The following is a 17628-nucleotide window of genomic DNA, read 5'->3' on the forward strand; positions in this document are numbered from 1 at the left end:
GAGCGGAGGGAGGGGACTGGCCGCTCCGCGGGCGGCTCCTGCCCCTCCGGGCGGGGGGAGCGCGGCCGGCCCCCGCCTCCCGCCCCCGCGGCATGGCGTGCGCGGCGCTGCGCAGGGGCGGGCGGCGGCGGCGCGGGCCCGGGGCGCCCCCGCGCAAGGCGGCGGCTGCGCGCAGGGGTCCACGCCGGAGCGGGCCTTGCGCGGCCGGGAAGCGTGGGAGGAAAGTTGCCCCCGAAAAGAGCTGAAGACTCTTCTGGGTCGGGTCGGGTCGGGTTGGCCTGGCTGAGGCGGCCGCGGCGACCCGCGCAGCAGCCGCGTTCCTCAGCCTCCCCCGGCTTCAGGTTCTTTAAAAGCCCCCTTTCCCCCTCACGGTGTCACTCGTTTGTTGACTTAACTGTTGCGGTCCCATCCCCGGCTGTTTTTAACAAATTCTGTTGGTTTTTTTCATTATTATTTCTAATTCAGTCAACATAAAAATACTGGTTGGCTTTAAATACATGCGGATATAAAGGCTCTGCTCAGTTCCTCGGGGGGAATTGCGTAGTGGTTTTAGGGCCTTTCCTTTTTGTCCGGGAACAGGTGTTAACAGCAGCTCAACATATGTCTTAGGGGCGCTGCCTTTTAATTGGAAGCTCGAATTAAGTGAGCGGTTCTCCCGCAGCAACTGCGGCCTGTGCCTGGAAGCAAGCGCTTCGGGTCCGCGGCAGTTAGGCGCCGCTGCGCACATGCAAAGCCGCGGCGGAGCCGCGAGAAACCGCAGATGGCAGCTCCGCCGCGCAGCCCGGCGGTCTGAGAGGCGGGCGCGCAGGCTGCGCGCCGGGTGTGATTTACGCGTCCTTGATGTGTGAACCGGCGGCGGCAGCATGGATGCAGCGGGGAATCCCAGCGCGAGCGCTCTCGCAGCGCGGAGCCTTGCTGCCTTGCGCGAGCAGAAATGACGACAGGCTCTGCAAGGTGGGGGAGGAGTGAGAAAACAGTTTCCCTGAGATCTCCCCTTCTCTCACCCCCATTTTCTCCCTTGATGTTTTCAACCATTCGGACTCTACGGCGGGCTGAGACTTTCGTGCAGCGAGACAAAACCTGAAGGATGCACCGAGTTGCCTTTCACACTAACATGTTTCAATGTTTTCGCTAAAAAAGGGAGAGGGGAGAGGCTTTTTTTTTTTGGCGGAGGTGTTGAAATGAACAAAAGGAGGAGGGGGAGGCGATCCCCTTCGGAGGAAGCCGAGCCGGCGGTGCTGGGCTCCCGGCGCGGAGCGGCGCGTCCCCGGGCGGGGATGTGGCGCGGGGGTGACAGTGACCCTTAAGATGGCTGCTGCCATCCGCGGTGTTTTAAGACGGACCGTTAAGGTGGAGGAGGCACTGGCTTGCCCCGCTTTCCGCAGCAGCGGGGAGAAGCCGCCGACGGCGCATCGGACCCTGTCTTCGGAGCGCATAAAACGTGCTCCTCTTAAATTATACCGGTTTTATTTCTTTGACGCTCTTCGATTAATATTTTAGAATAACAAATAGCTGCTGTATGATAACATCCACCTAAGATCATCAGAATAACCTTCTAAGTGTATTTGCTTGCATTTCTTCATGACAATTGCTCTTCCACTTTCCTCCCAGGCTTGGCAATGAAAATATATTGCTTAGTTTCACTTTCAGCTTTCCCACTGCTCTGCTTCAGCTGCAAATGAAGTGAACAGTCCACCTGCAACAACCAATTCCTTTCCGTGTGCCGCTCCACATCGCTGCCCATTGCCTTCTAGATTTTCTGGGAACTGTCGCCTTCATGGACATTCTCCTAATGTCTTTTTTAAATAAAGAAAGAAAACCATCAAGCTGGCGATTTGTTTAGCTTCTCCTCGAAATGATAAACTAATGTTATCTAATCCGGTATCAAGTTTGCACACCCACATAGAAACAGATTATACGTTTCAATTCTCAAAACGCATTCACTATTTTTGCATATGTAATTCCACTGATGCTTATGAGGACCATTCAGTGTGCATTTATGTATGGAAGTACATGTTCACAGGATCACGGCCTAGGCAAAAAACCTTCTTCTTTCAGCCTTATTCTTCCACCTTGTTCCTTGAGATCCTAAAAGTCTGAGAAGTTTTTACTTCCACTGAAATAAAATAAAGATGAAAGTCATTATGACTGACTTTTGTTACATGATGGCTACTTTGGATCTCTGATACATTTCATTTTGTGTTTATGAGAGTCTAGTGGAAAAAAAGACTGTTGTATGGCATATGGTAGGACACTGGTTAGTATGAAGGGAAAATATATTTTTACTGCATTTTTTTCCCTATATCCTCATGTATGATTGTGGCTGTCTTACAATACCATGTCTCTCATGTGCTCTCTCTCTATTTTTCTCTTTTTACCTTGCTGCTCACTAGATAACCAGAACAATAAATCTACCAGCCTGTGGCTAAGGATACAGCTACTATAGTAACATTTATAAACACCAGTTTCACTACAAACGCAGAACAACTGCCTACTATTGCAAAGAGGAACAGCTTAAAAAGAAATCTCTCTTTAACTGCTATTAGGTAAGCCCTACTCTTTTTTCTTTCTTTTTAAACTGTAAGTCTGATTTACATCTACTGTTATCATTCTAACTTTGTTCTGAAATATTAAGTTATGAAAAAAAAAAGCCTAACATTACTTTGTCTTAAACTGTTCCAGTGACAGTAAAACGTTACATTCACTATTTTGGCAAGAATAAGGAGGAAAAGATCATTTGCTCGCTGGAAACACTGGGGTATGACTTGGGCCATGTTTACTATTGATGGCTTCGGTGAACATAGTTTGGCTATGACAAGTTACACTATATTAGGAAAACAGAAAAAAAATCTCTTTCGACATATGACTATACATGTCATTCTCAGTTTCATATCTAAGCTGACTTTATCTGTTGACTAATTGTCTAAGTAAGTATTTCAATTATAATTTATGACTCAATTTGAGCACAACAGAACTCCAGAACTCCAGTGCTTACCTTCATCATTAAATATTCAATATGAAGATATTAAATTAAAATTAAACTCAGAGCATTGTCTGAAAAGCCCTGCCACGTATTTTAGTTTCTGTCCTTTAGGGCATGTCAATGGGCTTGCACAAGTACAGCTTATTCTGAAACTGGCTTTTTTGCAAGCTGTTGTGGTAGGAGTTGAGTACAGCTGCCTGCTTCCTAATTGCACTGCTTAGCTTGCAAACTCAGATGAGAATAATCATGTACATTAAATTAAGCAAGTCTGGAACTGGATGAGACACACATTCCAGCTCTTGTGACTCTCAGGCCTGTCCCAAGCTGCTGATAGCCCTGAGGGGATTCGTGTTCAGTTCTGGTGCTCCCAGGAGGCAGCACTTTTAGTGTTTGCTGGCAAGCCCGAATTCACTGTGAACTCAAGACAAGCTTAAATGCAAAACATGTGAGTTATTCTAGCAAAACAGATGGTTGTATTCTTGATTCCCAGTTACAAAAGAGGGATCCCGGTTACAAAAGAGGAAATTAAAGTGTAGTTTAGGGTGTGCCTGACACCCAGTTATTACCTAGCTGTCATTTGAGGCTTTTGGGACCTATCTCAGTCACATAAGTTGAATGACTCAACTAACAGCAGCCTACTGCTGAATGCCGTCTCTCCGGGAGGGACCTCCCAGCCAGCTGTGGAGCTCTGGGAACTTCTCCGTCCCCCTCACCCCCATTCTCAGGCCTATTTGGAGCAAGTGTGATGAACCACTGCTCTCGCTCTCCTTTTGTTCACACTAGGACTTTCCTCCTCAGCTCCCACCTGGTTTTATTCTTGCCTTTCAAGGCAAATGTGAAAAGTGGAGCTCTTCCTCCTCCTCCAGGGAATTTCTCCTAGGAATAAAGTCCTATTTTGTTCTTTCATTAGCATATTCCTTGTGGGTTAAGTGGCCTCCCTCTTGGCCACTACACACTCAGGCTATCAATATCTTATGAATCACTGGAAGTATTAACAGTACAAAAGTTTTGTTCATTATACTCTTTAGCATCTTGTCAGCGTCCCATAGAGAATACATGTGAAATTAATCATGTAGATGGCAGCCCTTACCACTAGGCCTTTGACTGCCATAGGGAACCTCACAACGCAATTACCCGGTTTGTACAAGTAAAAAACAGAGGAAAGAAAATGGAGAAAATGTCACTGTAACACTCATGACTGTTTAAGCAGCACAGACTTTTTGCTAGTGACTAAGCACTCTGCAGTTTTTATTCACTTTTACATAGAGCATGCTCTTCTTGACTCTAGTCAAAGTTTTGGCTTATCAAAAGCCAAGTGAAAACCTAAATACTGGGCTGTTGCAGTACAGGATATTATTACTGCCTTTGCCAATTCAATGCGAAGTGTGTGCTTTGTCGAGTTTAGAAGCTGCTTGTTAAAGATATTTAATTATCTGTGAGTGTTGCATAGACTTGCACTATATTATTTTGTGATAGTGAGAGCACTAGACTGCTTGATGCAAACATAAGCTGTATTGTTTATTTTTCGTTCACTTGTCTCCCCATAGTTTTTTGTTTATTCCATTATCTAACATCATCTTATCTTCTTACTATTTTCTCAGCTTACTATGAGGTGGGGAGAGATCTCAGCAGTTCTCTGGAACCCCATTCAATGTACTCTGATTATCTCTGCATTAATGGTTTCCTTAACTATCCCAGCATTGCATAGAGGAGGTCCATTTATGTCAGCGGTGCTGGCAGAATCACAGACTTCTGGTAGCTGGCACGGATGCAGCTGGCAGCGGGTTAGGAGTGAAGCGGCCTAGTTTCTATTAGCTCCATCTATGCTGTCTCCAGCCTGCACCTTTGCTAAGCCACTGATTTAGATATTAGAATTCTGCAAGAAAATCCATTTTACTTCTATAAGGTAGAGTTACACTGGCCTAGGCACATCCGATCTTCAGAGCCCATCTCTAGGCCTTTCCAGTATTTGGGTCGGAACACCGGAAATCCCAAGAACTATGGACACAACTACAAGAATTATGGCTAACCGCTTGGTTAAACCACAGAAATGAAACAAGTTAGAAACCTCCATTCAGCCTGACTAGAATTGTGTGTACAGTTGGAAAAAGGAGAGGAAAACCAGGATTACAGGAGTAATTCCAGCTGTGGATGTACGCGAGAGGGAGGCAGGTTGTAACAGGGAGGAGAGTACAAGAGGAACAGTCAGTTACACAATCCCTCATCGTCCACTTCCTTCTCAGCTTTCTCTCTGTGGTTCTCCAAACCTCATGTGCCAGATGTGACCTTCCCCCTTGTGCCGAGCCTCACTGCTTAGCAGGCTCTCAGCCACATTTGACGCTTGGCAGCGTCTCTGCACCCCACGACACTCCCATATGGGTGATTTTAGAAAAGTATCAATCAAGTTAATGCCTTGGCCACATTTACATTTAGATAGATGCTAGGCAGAGCTGTTCCACTGCAGTATGCGCTGGTAGGAATGGCCCAGTACAAAGTGGCCTAGCCCAGTGCAGTCCACTAATGCACTCCTCTCTGGGTGCCGTGTGCGCGATGTGACGATCACCTCCGCCTGCTGCTCAGTGGCTTACGAACTGCTGCCCCTGCCCTGGCAGCACAGGTGCAGCCAGCAGGAACAGCTGCAAAGTGGCCGTGGTGTAGAAAGACATATTTGCACCATTTTTTACTAGTCCCATTTCCCACTTTAAATACTTCTTACCTGTTGAAGAGCTGTCCAAATGGACAATGTCACAAGTTACTACCTTCACTTAAGAAGACCTAATGATGGTGACTGTTTCCACTTTATAGGCTGGCATAAGATCAGTGGGCCTGGAATCCCAAGATTCCAGTTTTGGACAACGCTTATGGAGATAAATAAGGAGACTAATTATTTTAATTTATTCCATAATTATTTTAATTATTAATCATTTCCTTCTTGCATGCCTATTATCGGGTCCAGAGATGGGAGTGTTCCCAAGTCCTGAAGACAGACGCCCCTGAAGGCACACTCATGTGACTCACCAGGTTCCTCTTTATCTCTTCCCACATCGTTCATAACAGGACTTCCATGAAGCTGTGTTGTTGCTTCTGGGGATACATTAAAAAGGGTACTATGCTAGACTCATTTGACTCATTTGGGAGAAGACATCTGGTTCCTGCCATCCATGCCTTTTGCATCACTCCCTTTGCAGATGCTTTTGGAGGCTGAGGGGCCCAGCCCAGCTAAAATTAATGGAAAGTGTAGGACGTGGCTGCTGAGCTATATGAGTTTGTCCTTTCAGCGGAAGAGTTTTTAGAGGTCTTATCCATCTAAAAAAGGTTACATAAGTTTTTTCACATCAGATATGAGCCCATTGCTGCTCTTGCAGAAGGAGACCACATGAAACTGAGACCAAGTGAATATGTGTGCCCTTTGGCCTGCTGGTAAGACAGTATTTGCACAGGCAGCAGCACTGTGCCCATACCCCCAGCTTGGGCTGTGAAGTAGGGTGTGCAGTGCACCACCGCAACCACTACACCCACACTAGCCCCTTGTACCACCAGCTCCAGGGCAGCATCAGGTCCAACGCTGCTCCGGGAAAGACTGACCCAGTGATGCCTGGTAGGCGTTTTTGAGAGGATGGAAGAGGTATGAAGCACTCAACAACAATTTTCGAGGGAGGTGCCACTGCCAGACTGCGATGGCCGGAGGGAGGGAACAGCAGTCAAAAGGAAGGAGCAGGCTGGGCAGTGCAGCAGCAAAATGAGCAGCAGCACTGCCTTGCTGGCGCAGGGAGAAAGATGTGCTGGCTGAGACACAAAGAGAGAAAGACATGGCAAAGAGTAAAGCAGGGAGAAAGAAACAGATGGGTGAGGAAGTTGGTGTTTGTTCAGCAAGAATTTGCAACTGTGCAGCCTATTTATATACTAACTGATAATATTGTGATGACAAGTTCAGGGAGACTGTGACCTCCATTTTACATCACACAGCCCTTCTCTGCCTCCTCCTGCCACCCTCAGTCATCCAGGCACCTTCCCTGGGGCCCAGCTCCAGCTCCATAGTGCTGATTGTTTCCTAAGACCACAAGTATGTAGCAACTACTACCAATAAGCAAACCCTACGGAGGACTAGACTTGTTTACGTTAAGTGCTGAGTGTGACACAGGTAGGTGAGAAAGCAACACAGCCAGGTGGGGACAGGAATGATGTGTCAGAGAGGTGATAGCATATGAGACTCTCCTGTTTGGATACAAATCAGATTTTGGATCCTCGAAGCTCAATTAATGACATCCTTAATTAAATAAATGACATTGTAGTGCCAAACTACAGACGCAGAAAATAATCTCTGCTTGCTATACAAACAACAAGCAACTCCAAGTGCCAGAGACGTACCGGGTTGCCCAGAAATACAAGATTTCCTGAGATGATGGGATTCACTGCCATACAAGCCTCTGGCTTCAGACAGTGACCTAGTCTCATGTCCTGCCTCAGCTCTGCCACAGCTGCATACAAGGGAGTATTTGGGTAATGACAGAGAGGCAAAGTAGCCTTCCTTTTGTAGTAACATGACCAAGAGGCTCTTTTCTGTGACATAAACAGCAAATATATGACTTTTGCCCTTGAAAACGCATATAATCGCAAACTGTGTCCTCCAGCCCCACATCTTCTAATTTTTTTCTCTAACTCTATTTTTAGCTTAGAACATTAAACAGTGCTGGGTTTGGGCTCTCTAAATACGAACAGGGAAATCAAAGTGAGTTATAAAGTTGAATTGTATCTTTCTCTATCTAAAGCTAAGAGAGCTTTAGCTTCTGTATATTTTGACGTCAGTATCTCACCATTACTCTTCAACCAGACAACAAAAGCTTCTAAGTCTGTATCTACCTCTGAGGAGGGAAAAGCAAGGAAGGAAAGAAATACAACATTATCTTCTTAAGAGAGCAGTAAAGGAATATTTTCCCCTTTTATTTCATTTTCACAAAGTATTCAGCTATTAATATAGACATCATATGCATATGGTACAAAAAAAGTAACATCAGGGCTGCCCATTTACGAATTATGAACAAAATGATTGCACCAGGAGCTGGAACATATCTTGTTAGTCTACATGGGTTATTATACTTTTTATTACAAGTTATAATAAATTAGGACAGTTTTGATGCTCTGAACTTGTGATCTGTTAGCACTTACACCCACTTGCAGAGATATAGACATCTATGAAGTATGTGAGTGTAAAGAATTAAGCTTAGTGAGGCCAAGCTAACATTGTGTTCAAAGTTTTGTATTTCCTGTCTCTAATTCGAGGGGCTTTCATACACACTAATGTAAAACGGGTATGCATATTTCAAAGGCTGAAGAAAAACAGCTTACTAGATTTTCTGTATACATTACTCTGAACTTTGTTTTGACATTCATGCACTCTTACAATGACAGCAGTGAAAAGGCTTGTGTGAGCTCCCAGTTTCAGATTCAGAGCATGTAGAATAAAGGAAAAGACAGATCTGCACAAGCATATCTTTTGCTATTTTTTTGATCATGTATCTGCTTATTTTGCCCCACTAAAGTGGAGCAGCATTTCTAGAGAAACTTAATGCTCACTTCATGTGGAGAGATGAACTTTCTGAGAACTGTAGCTATCTGCAAGTTGGGCTCAGTAAGGACAAGGTACACTATGCTGTGATAAAGGGTTTTACTGCCTTTGCTAATACTTTAGTAGATATAACCCTCTACAGAAGAGATTTTCTATTTAAATTTTATAACTGATCTACCTCAAGCAATCAGAGGTGGTTGATTCTTTAAGACACACTAAAATTAAGTGGAGCTGGAGGAGTTTGGGGGTTTTGTCTTTTAATTCTCTGTAATTCTAAAACAGTTAAACGAATTTTGTTAAACCGTCATCAAAGGAAAGAAGTATATGCTTTGAAAAACAAATCATGGAAATGTTTATAACCCAGAGGAATGTTATAAGTAGTTAGAAGAAAACATGTTTACCAGCTGAACTCCTGGAACAGACAACAGTTGCAAAATAGTTACTACAAGGCATGTGACTGTATCAACCATAAAGAGACAGCCCCAGAAAATGGATGAGATTGAAGCAGGGTGAATCTGTCGAAGGGTATGGCTGTAATTTGGCAGTGGGATAAATACTGCTGCTAAACCACTGCTGTTTGCTCTGGTGGTGGATTTCTCACTACAATATTACAAAGGCTAACCGAAAGACAGAAATCTCTGAAAAAAGATTACAATAAAAACCCATAACAGATTTTATCTACTATTTCCCATCCATACACAGCTAAATATTACACACTATGTTTGCATAGTTAGCAGATAGATGATGTATAGAGTAGCAAGCTGAGCTTTCCACACTATATCAAGATTGTTTTTATATCATTATGGCATCTGGACATGTATGCATGTTACATGCAAACTTGGTGAGAGAGGATGTTATGCACAGAGCAGTAAGGTTTAGCTATATATCACACCATAATACACACCGCAGCCACTCAAACAATGTTAATTGTATCTGCTACTTAAGCAGCATTGCTATTTCCTCTGTATGTTATGCACGTGTTTCTTAGACAGAATCATTAGTGCTGCCTACAAATAGGGTTGCCTGACATTTCCAGTAACTTAAAACTCCATCAGATATTAACTGTTCATGCTGAAACTTTCCAAACCTGAAGCAGAATTCATTTCAGAAAGTGCCAGGTAATATGGTTTAGCTGCTTCTGAGAATATGTTGTTTTGCATGTATTAAAACAAAATTTTAATAACCATCTCATAGAGAAGCTCTAGGACTGTCAGATTTTTAATTAGTGCCTTGAAATTTGGCTGAGATGCTGTCAATGATGGCATGCCTTTTGCCATTCTTGTAAACCTACCCAAAACAGAGCAAGTTATAAGCTCAAAAAAACCGTACACGTTCGCACAAGGCAGCATGTTAGTATCCAGCTGCTAAATTTGCACAGTTCCACCTGCACAGGCTGTTCTCTAACACAGTGTGTCTTACAGGGAACCTTTTCTACAAGTTCAGCTCCCTGTGAGTTCGTAGCACCACATACCAGCTCTAAGAACAAGGTAAGTATTTTGTCCTAGCTCTGAGGACTCCCTTTGCTAATAATGGGAGAAGACTGAGGGTGTCTTTATATGCGTATACCCCACCACTAGCAGAAGGAGAGGTATTTGGAACTAGATGTCCAAGGGAATGGGTGCGCTGGAGTGCAGAGTCCTAGTACATAAGCAGATAAAGTAGCAACTGATTTGGCAAGTGTCCCAGATGAAGTCAGAAAGACAGGACTGAGGAGATTGAAACTGGGCTGAAGAGGAAACAGAGACTTTTTTCTGAAGTTGGAGAACCAAACATAAGATTGCTATTATGCATATGGCTGCTATTTGCAGTTGTTCTCTTAGTTCAGGGAGCAGGGGTATTTTCTATAGATCTAAATGCTCCAACATTGCTTGGTCCATTTGGTAGTATTTTTGACATTCATTGTGCTTTTTTAATTTAGAAAGTGACACACATGAAGCCCATTCTACATTAAAAGAACATTAACACTGCAAAGTCCAGCTCTCATATGTAAGAAAAACAATAGAATATTGTTCATGTAAATCTACTTTATCTTTTGTGTGTCTACGTAATATAAAACCAAGCAATGTTTTTCCATTTGATACCTAATGTCCTCAAGAGTTACAGCTGATGGCAATGAGAGTGGGATTGGAAATAATATAAAGTGATACGTATACCAATGTTTCTGGCCCTGTTTCATATTTCACATGCAAAACTGGCCTGCATTTATCATCTTAATCTCAAATATGCTTTTCTTTTTTTTTTTTTCTTTTTTGGTAAGAATCACACTCCACTACCATGTCTGGGAAGTGATGAATACCATACAGAAAAGCTGATGAGTAACTACTTTATATTGGAGGTTTTAACAGTGTGAAGGTACAGGGCTATGTGCTGAATCACAATGAGGAAATGACGAAGTGACTAAGACCTTATTAGGTACACAAATCATCCCAAGTTGTCTTATGAATTCTGTATTTCCAAACTTTTCTGTTCTTAATTTTGCTGTATTACTAATTTTTAACATATTTCTTATTTACAATTTTTATATAATTTCACATGGAGTTCCCAGCTTCTTGACCATGTATGTGTCATTACATGGTAATGTAGAGTTTATAATACAGAGAATGAGAACAATGCTTGGGTAACATGTAGTATTATCTAATATTAAAGTAAAAATTCATAACATATTCAACTCTTTTATAGAATGACATGGGAGGAAAATCAGAAGATAAATCAAAGCTACCTGATTTTGAACTTTCCAGAGATGAGGAAGATCATCTGGAGAAAGTCAAGATTGTACCCAAGAATGTAGATTCCAAGGGCATTTCAATTTTTTGTTCAGTATGTCAACAAACAATATACCCACGTCATCTTTTTTATCATAAAAAAAGAGCACACAGCCCTAAGTTTCCTGGGCTATAGTAGCCCACAGACAGACAACAGAACACTTTTAGCTTGGAGACAGAAGCTGATTTCAAAACTGACCAGGCTTCCTAGATATTCTGAGAGACCTAGGCAGAAGATTGATTATTCATTTGAATTCCTCATGGATAAACAGACTTGCACATCATGTTGTGATCTTGACAACATTAACAATTCTAGCACTCTTAAGAAAGTAAAAAATTCTTTAATAAAGGCATTATCAATTTATCAAGATAAAAATTCTACTTGGCAAGGAGACATGGAAGACATATATTGTGCTGGACAATTATGGAAGTAGGTCAGAGACATGTTTTCTCAGGTTAGTTGATGGCTATCATGGTGTGACAGCTGCAGAAGCAGTTTCAGCTGAGCTTCCACTTTTATTTCTTGACCAACTTGCTCAAGCAGATTCCTCCTACATGAAGAGTAAGGATGAACAGGAAATTCTAGATTCTTTTGCCACAGTAATCACAGCAGATTACAGGGAAAAAGAGAGGATTTTCTCTGATAAACAGGACAATGACAAGACTAAGAAGACAAATACTTACAAATGGATTCACAAAGCATATGCCAAGTCCTTCTGGAGAATGGACAGACTTTTACAACTAGGAAGGAATGAAGTTTCCAAAGTTCACTGGAGCAGCTGTTCAACTGTTACCTGTTTGGTGGAGAGAATGCACAATGAAAAGACAGATAGCACTGAGGAGGAAGAAAGCAAATATTTTGAAAACCATGGGCATAGTCCACTAGCCAGGACATCCAAAGGTGTTGCTGGGTTACTGCACATTGTTAATATTGGTATGTACATTTTAGGGTAGATTTTTTGTTTCTTTTTCTTTACCCAATAAAAAGAAAAAAATAAGCTAATTTGGAGATTTGCTGGGACATGATATTTGGAGATAAAAGGCTGCAATTGTTTTAACTTAGCAATGTGAAAAAGACATGGTAAAATCCCTTGCAATTGATGCTGGTATCAGGCAACAAGAATTGGACTTATTAGATGAGAACCCTCATTGTGATGTTGGAGTTAGAGCAGTAAAGTCAATTTACTAACATGAAAGATGCAACTAAGAAACATTCCGTAATACCGAAGTGATGTGTAAACATAAAAATATTTTTTTGAAAGAGAAAGGCTTAAGATGTCATCATTTTAGGGCAGACAATCATAAATATTCTGGTTTTAGGCCTGATAAATCCCTTGTGTCTATGAAACATGTTTAATCTTTTCTTCTTTTAATAATTTTTTTCCTTGAGACTAAGTGCCAGCATATTCTGCTACCAGCAAACTGAAAACATTATCTGTGGGGATTACTGGAATTATCAATTACTGAAATAGCAATTGGCTGTTCTTTACTGCTGTTACTGAAGCTCTGTTTAGCCCTGTTTGTTGTAAAGAGGAATCCTGCTCTGCCCTTTTATAGTGGGGAAAATCTGTTATTAGTTGTAAAGAAAAATACTGACACATTCCCAATTCTTTTCCCCCCTAGCCCCGCTGCAGGCAGCACACTGAACAAAGCTCTTGCAGTTCTTCGTAGCTTTAGCTGTTATATTTACCTACTGATGATTTTTGATACCAGTTAAATTTTCTTGTATATAAGACAGTTTTAAGATTATAAGCAAGGCACCTGCTTTCCTGTAAAGGAGTACACAACCAGAATCATATAAAAAAAGCTGTTGTGTGAATAGTTTCAAATAGATTTGCATCTATGGTTACATACTCCAGTGTCTTCCAATCTCTACTTTAGGCATGTCACTAGCACTATTCTTTTTTTTTTTATTCTCTCTAGTATTTAATAAGGAGTGCATTCACACTGCAACTTTCAATCAATAGAGGCACTAACAGACACCCTTTCCTCCTCAGATGCCTGTTTTCACAAAACTTGTAAAACTTTTTCATATTGGATCTCCATCAAATTTGACTGAAATTGAACAAGAAGCTCAAAGATCAGTAGGAAACAGATAATCATCTATGAAGAGGCTTCATTTCTTTAGGAGGAAAAAAATCATATTCCATATTTGGAAAGACTGACCCCACATATAAAAATTATTATTTTTGCACAAAAGGTAAGCCTCTGTGAGTTTGAGGAAGCCTATAAACCAACACGAACTATCACTGACATAAATAAACTAGTCTACAACCCTTTCCTTTCCTCCATTCTTCTAACATTTGTTGCTATATCCATAGTGCCTCTACCTTATGCTGGCAACAAGCATTTTTGTAGCTACCTGATGAATGAGACCAAGCAACAGACCCAGCTGAAAATTAACCTGTCAAAAAAAAAAAAAAAAAAAAAAAGATTTTAACCACTTCTGTTTTTCTGTTTCCCAAGTTGGTTAACCACACAGCAGCACAAATGTTGTACTGCCACAAGGGAAAGGCATAGAGTAAGACCACGGTGAGCAACAAAGGGAAGTCGAAGGAAGACTTCTGACAACAACCCTGTCTTAGATTCTACAGACTAAGTTTCAAGACTTGGTAAACCAATAATTAAAAGCACCTTACCATATGAACCAAGCCACACAGATCTCTCCATTCTTCAGAAGTAGTACATTTATTCTGACAAAAGCCTGCTAAGCCACATTGTAAAGCCAACTACAGTCACATCTAACCTTTTTCCCCTACTGAACTTAAGATACCCACCAAGGAACTAAAAATTGCACTAAACCTTGGGAAATCAACCTCCATGTAATCCAACTTCTGCCAGCAGTCTGCAACTGTGGTTCAAGGGCCCCAAAACATGCAAAAATGCAGAACAATATACTTTAAGAGTTCAAACATATCTCGCTCCAAGAAACTGCAACTTTGCTGTGACCAGTATCAAAACCAGTAGTTTAGCACTAGCTCAGACATTTTTGCAGAAGTTGTAGTCATCTTTAATGGAATATAAGAATAACTCACAACAGGGATTCTAACAGGGATTTCAGAGCTAGCAAATTAATGTTTCCACTTTATTAGGGGAAAAGACCCTTCTTATTACATGTCAAGACTATTGTAAGATGAAGGTAAAACTTGGCAGACAATTCATCCAACCTAAGTTTTCTGCTTCTAGTACCTGCCTGCATCCTTTCCTCCAAGACGAAGTTTTATGCTGGCTTCAATTAAAGATATTGTAAACCCAAACTTTGTTAATGAGATAGGGCTTGAAGCGGATCAGAGATACTTTAAGCCTTTTATGATTGAAGACTACATCTTCTAACCACTTCTAAAACCACATTTATGTGATATACTAAATTTTTCACAAAGTATATCACACTGAAGAAACGAGACTTGCCCAAGATCATTTTTCCCTTAGGAATGTGTTCTTACAGAAGTGTAGATATACTCCTTCAGCAGCAGGTGAGTAACTGAAGAGGATGGTCAGAATGCAGAGCAGGATACAGTAGCACTTGCCAGCTTTGTCTTCTTCATTTCCTCCCATGTTCAGCTTGTTCTTGTTGACTCTTTTGCTGAGTCTCTGGTTGTAGACAGAGACATCTGCATCCAAAAGTGAACTAGATTTTGTCCTTTCTTGCAACCACGTTATTTCACATGGATTATATTATACTCTTGGTTAGGTTTCCAGCTTGGAGTCCTACTCTGAGGGATCAAAAGAAATTTTGGACATCCTTCCAGTTCTCCTCTCCAGCTCTCCCCTCCAGAGAAAGGTGGAGGGGAAAGCAGCAAAGAATATATATAAATTAAGGTATTCACATTCTATAATCAATAAAGAGATGTATTCTTCAATTTGATATTCCGAGTTACCTTCTAGAAAAATATGCCTTCACAAAGGACATATGGAGCTGTCTCCTAAACTAGACAACACAGTATTTCCCAGGAAATACAACTGCTGTATAAGCAGTGTTTACCTATAAACCCTTTCAAAGTAGATCTGTGCTCTACTCTAGCCAGAAAATATTAAAAATATTGTATAAAAGAGCAAATTGTGGCCAACTTAGTATCTGGAAAGCTACCACCCCACTTCTTTCTGTAACACATCACTTCTGCACTTATGTCAACACAGGAGAATAGACCAATACTGTCCCCTAATATAGAAACTGTGTCCTCCCAGCTTAGCCATAAGGATTTCAAACACTGCATTACTTCTTTTCAGAAGTGCCTTCCTTTATGCCCTGCATCCAAGTCTGATTGACATGGCCAGTCACCTGCAGTGTTTTGATTTCAACCACTTTTCACTGTCTGGGGATTTCAAGAGTGTTGAGGGAAAAGCAAAGTAGCAAATTCATCCTTGACTCTACATGGGTACTGCAAGAAATCATGCGCCCTTGGCACGCTGACCTGAGGAAGAGATTTAAGACTTCATGTTAGTAAACCCTAAATGATGTCCAAATTATTTTTCAGGTACTAGAATATTTTATATCCTTAAAAAGTCTGAATCTCAAACTTTTTGATGGGTTAATTCAGCAGTAACATTTTGAAAGCACTCATTCCTTCAGAAAGGAGTATCTGAGAAAAGATTACTTAACATCATCTGTATATACTCTTGCTTAAAAACCAGTCAAGGTGCAACATTTCTGTCAGACTGCACTTTAAGCTCTGTGAAACGTCCCTTAGATTTGTCAAAAAAGTTTAGCTGCAGCCAGAAGAAAGATGTTCTGGAATAGCCTTCTGAATAATGGAAGGAAAAAAACCACAGAAAACCTTGTTGTAAAATGGAAAGGGATTCACTGATGGAAGTATGGTTACTTGTAATAGCAGAAAATTCAACTATGACCTTAGTTTTCTACAGTCCTTAGTAAAAGGCTAATTACTGATGTAACAGCAATATCTACAAAAAACAGTTCGCCATAAAATATTCTCTTATTTTAGATAACGTACATGCAGTCTTATGTAAAAATGGAAAAGCATATTGCCTCTCAGAAGAGCAGAGCACTTCTAATGCAAGTGAGAGAAAACGCATACTACAGAATGGTGGCAGAATCAGCATTAATGAACCAGATGGATTAGTAGAAGGGCATCTGAGAACCATAAGGGGTCTTGGACATCATGGAGATCCAGTACTGAAAAAATCTGTTATACCTGTACCTCATACCATATCTGTCCCTATCTATGATTCTTGCCAATTTCTTATTTTAGCTTCCAATGGGCTTTGGGAAGTTTTGGATTACAGTGAGGTACTTGCATTAACACTAACAACGTTCACTCATTATTTGAGAATGTATAGATGTATTCAGCAAAATAGGACTTCTCTGCATAAGTGTCAATATTTGATGCCTCCTTCTGAAAGCCACATAAATGACTCAAAGGCTATTAATGATCTGCAAGATGGAGCAGAGATGCTACATTCTAAAACAGATATTTTTCTTGCTGACTCAAAAGGCAACCTGACACAAAATGAGCCAAGATGTTCTAGCAGGCGCTATCTGCACAGTGAAGATGGAGTTTCCAAAGACACTGACGACCACAAAAATCAAGCTGATACAGAACCATGTCCTTTCAGGAACAATGAAATACATTCACAGAACAGAGAGATAACACAGTCCGATTCTAGCACAGCAAGTGGCTCCAAAGAACTGAAACAGTTTGAGGACCAAAGTGCATCTATGTAACAGCCTGCAGCCACATTCACAGACCGCAGGGCAAGCTGACACAGACTTAGACACTTTCTGTGCGAGAGGTCCAAGTCACACTGCTGAACAACCGGTGAAGAATGCACTGGTAATAGAGTCTACAGACACAAAAGAGCCTGAAGATGACACAAAAGCGTACCTTTCTAATTGTGATTCAGATGCAAAACTGGCCAAAAAAGTGGACTCCAAGCCACTTTCTGACAAAACTGCAAGTTACACTGGTCAACAACTGGTAAAGACCGTACTGACAGTTGGTTCTAAACCATCACCGCAGTCTGAAGAGGGCACAAAAATATACCTGTCTGGTTGTGAATTGCCCACTGCAGCAAGAGGCAGAGTCCCCTCCGAGACGTTCTACGACAACACAGCAGGCTATGTTAGTGAACAACTGGTAAAGACTGCATTAGCTGCAGGTTCAATAGATAACATTACTATTTTGATTGTACTTCTAAACGGATGTGATAAAATACCTAACTACATCAATATTTAAAAGTGTATCCGACAATAAATGGAGTGCCACTGTACATATAGTACAAGCTTATATTTAGCTGTGCCACACAGTTGCTTATAATCATCTTGACTGATGACCCACATAGCCAATTCATTATAAGAA

At 41.4% G+C, this 17628-nt stretch overlaps 1 protein-coding gene across 1 annotated transcript; it reads left to right on the plus strand.

The window, feature by feature from the left end:
• Nucleotides 1–71: 71 nt before the first annotated feature.
• PP2D1 (protein phosphatase 2C like domain containing 1) lies at nucleotides 72–17565 on the plus strand. The gene is given in 9 exon segments (XM_064506222.1): nucleotides 72–2257; nucleotides 2394–2546; nucleotides 9971–10036; nucleotides 10807–11239; nucleotides 11242–11408; nucleotides 11410–11714; nucleotides 11716–12245; nucleotides 16255–16972; nucleotides 16974–17565. Coding segments are annotated over 6 exon segments (2262 nt in total). The 5' UTR covers nucleotides 72–2257; nucleotides 2394–2546; nucleotides 9971–10036; nucleotides 10807–11229; the 3' UTR covers nucleotides 17506–17565.
• Nucleotides 17566–17628: the final 63 nt, after the last annotated feature.

The sequence above is a fragment of the Dromaius novaehollandiae genome, chromosome 2 (genome assembly GCF_036370855.1).
Source record: "Dromaius novaehollandiae isolate bDroNov1 chromosome 2, bDroNov1.hap1, whole genome shotgun sequence".
Classification (NCBI taxonomy): Eukaryota; Metazoa; Chordata; class Aves; order Casuariiformes; family Dromaiidae; genus Dromaius; species Dromaius novaehollandiae.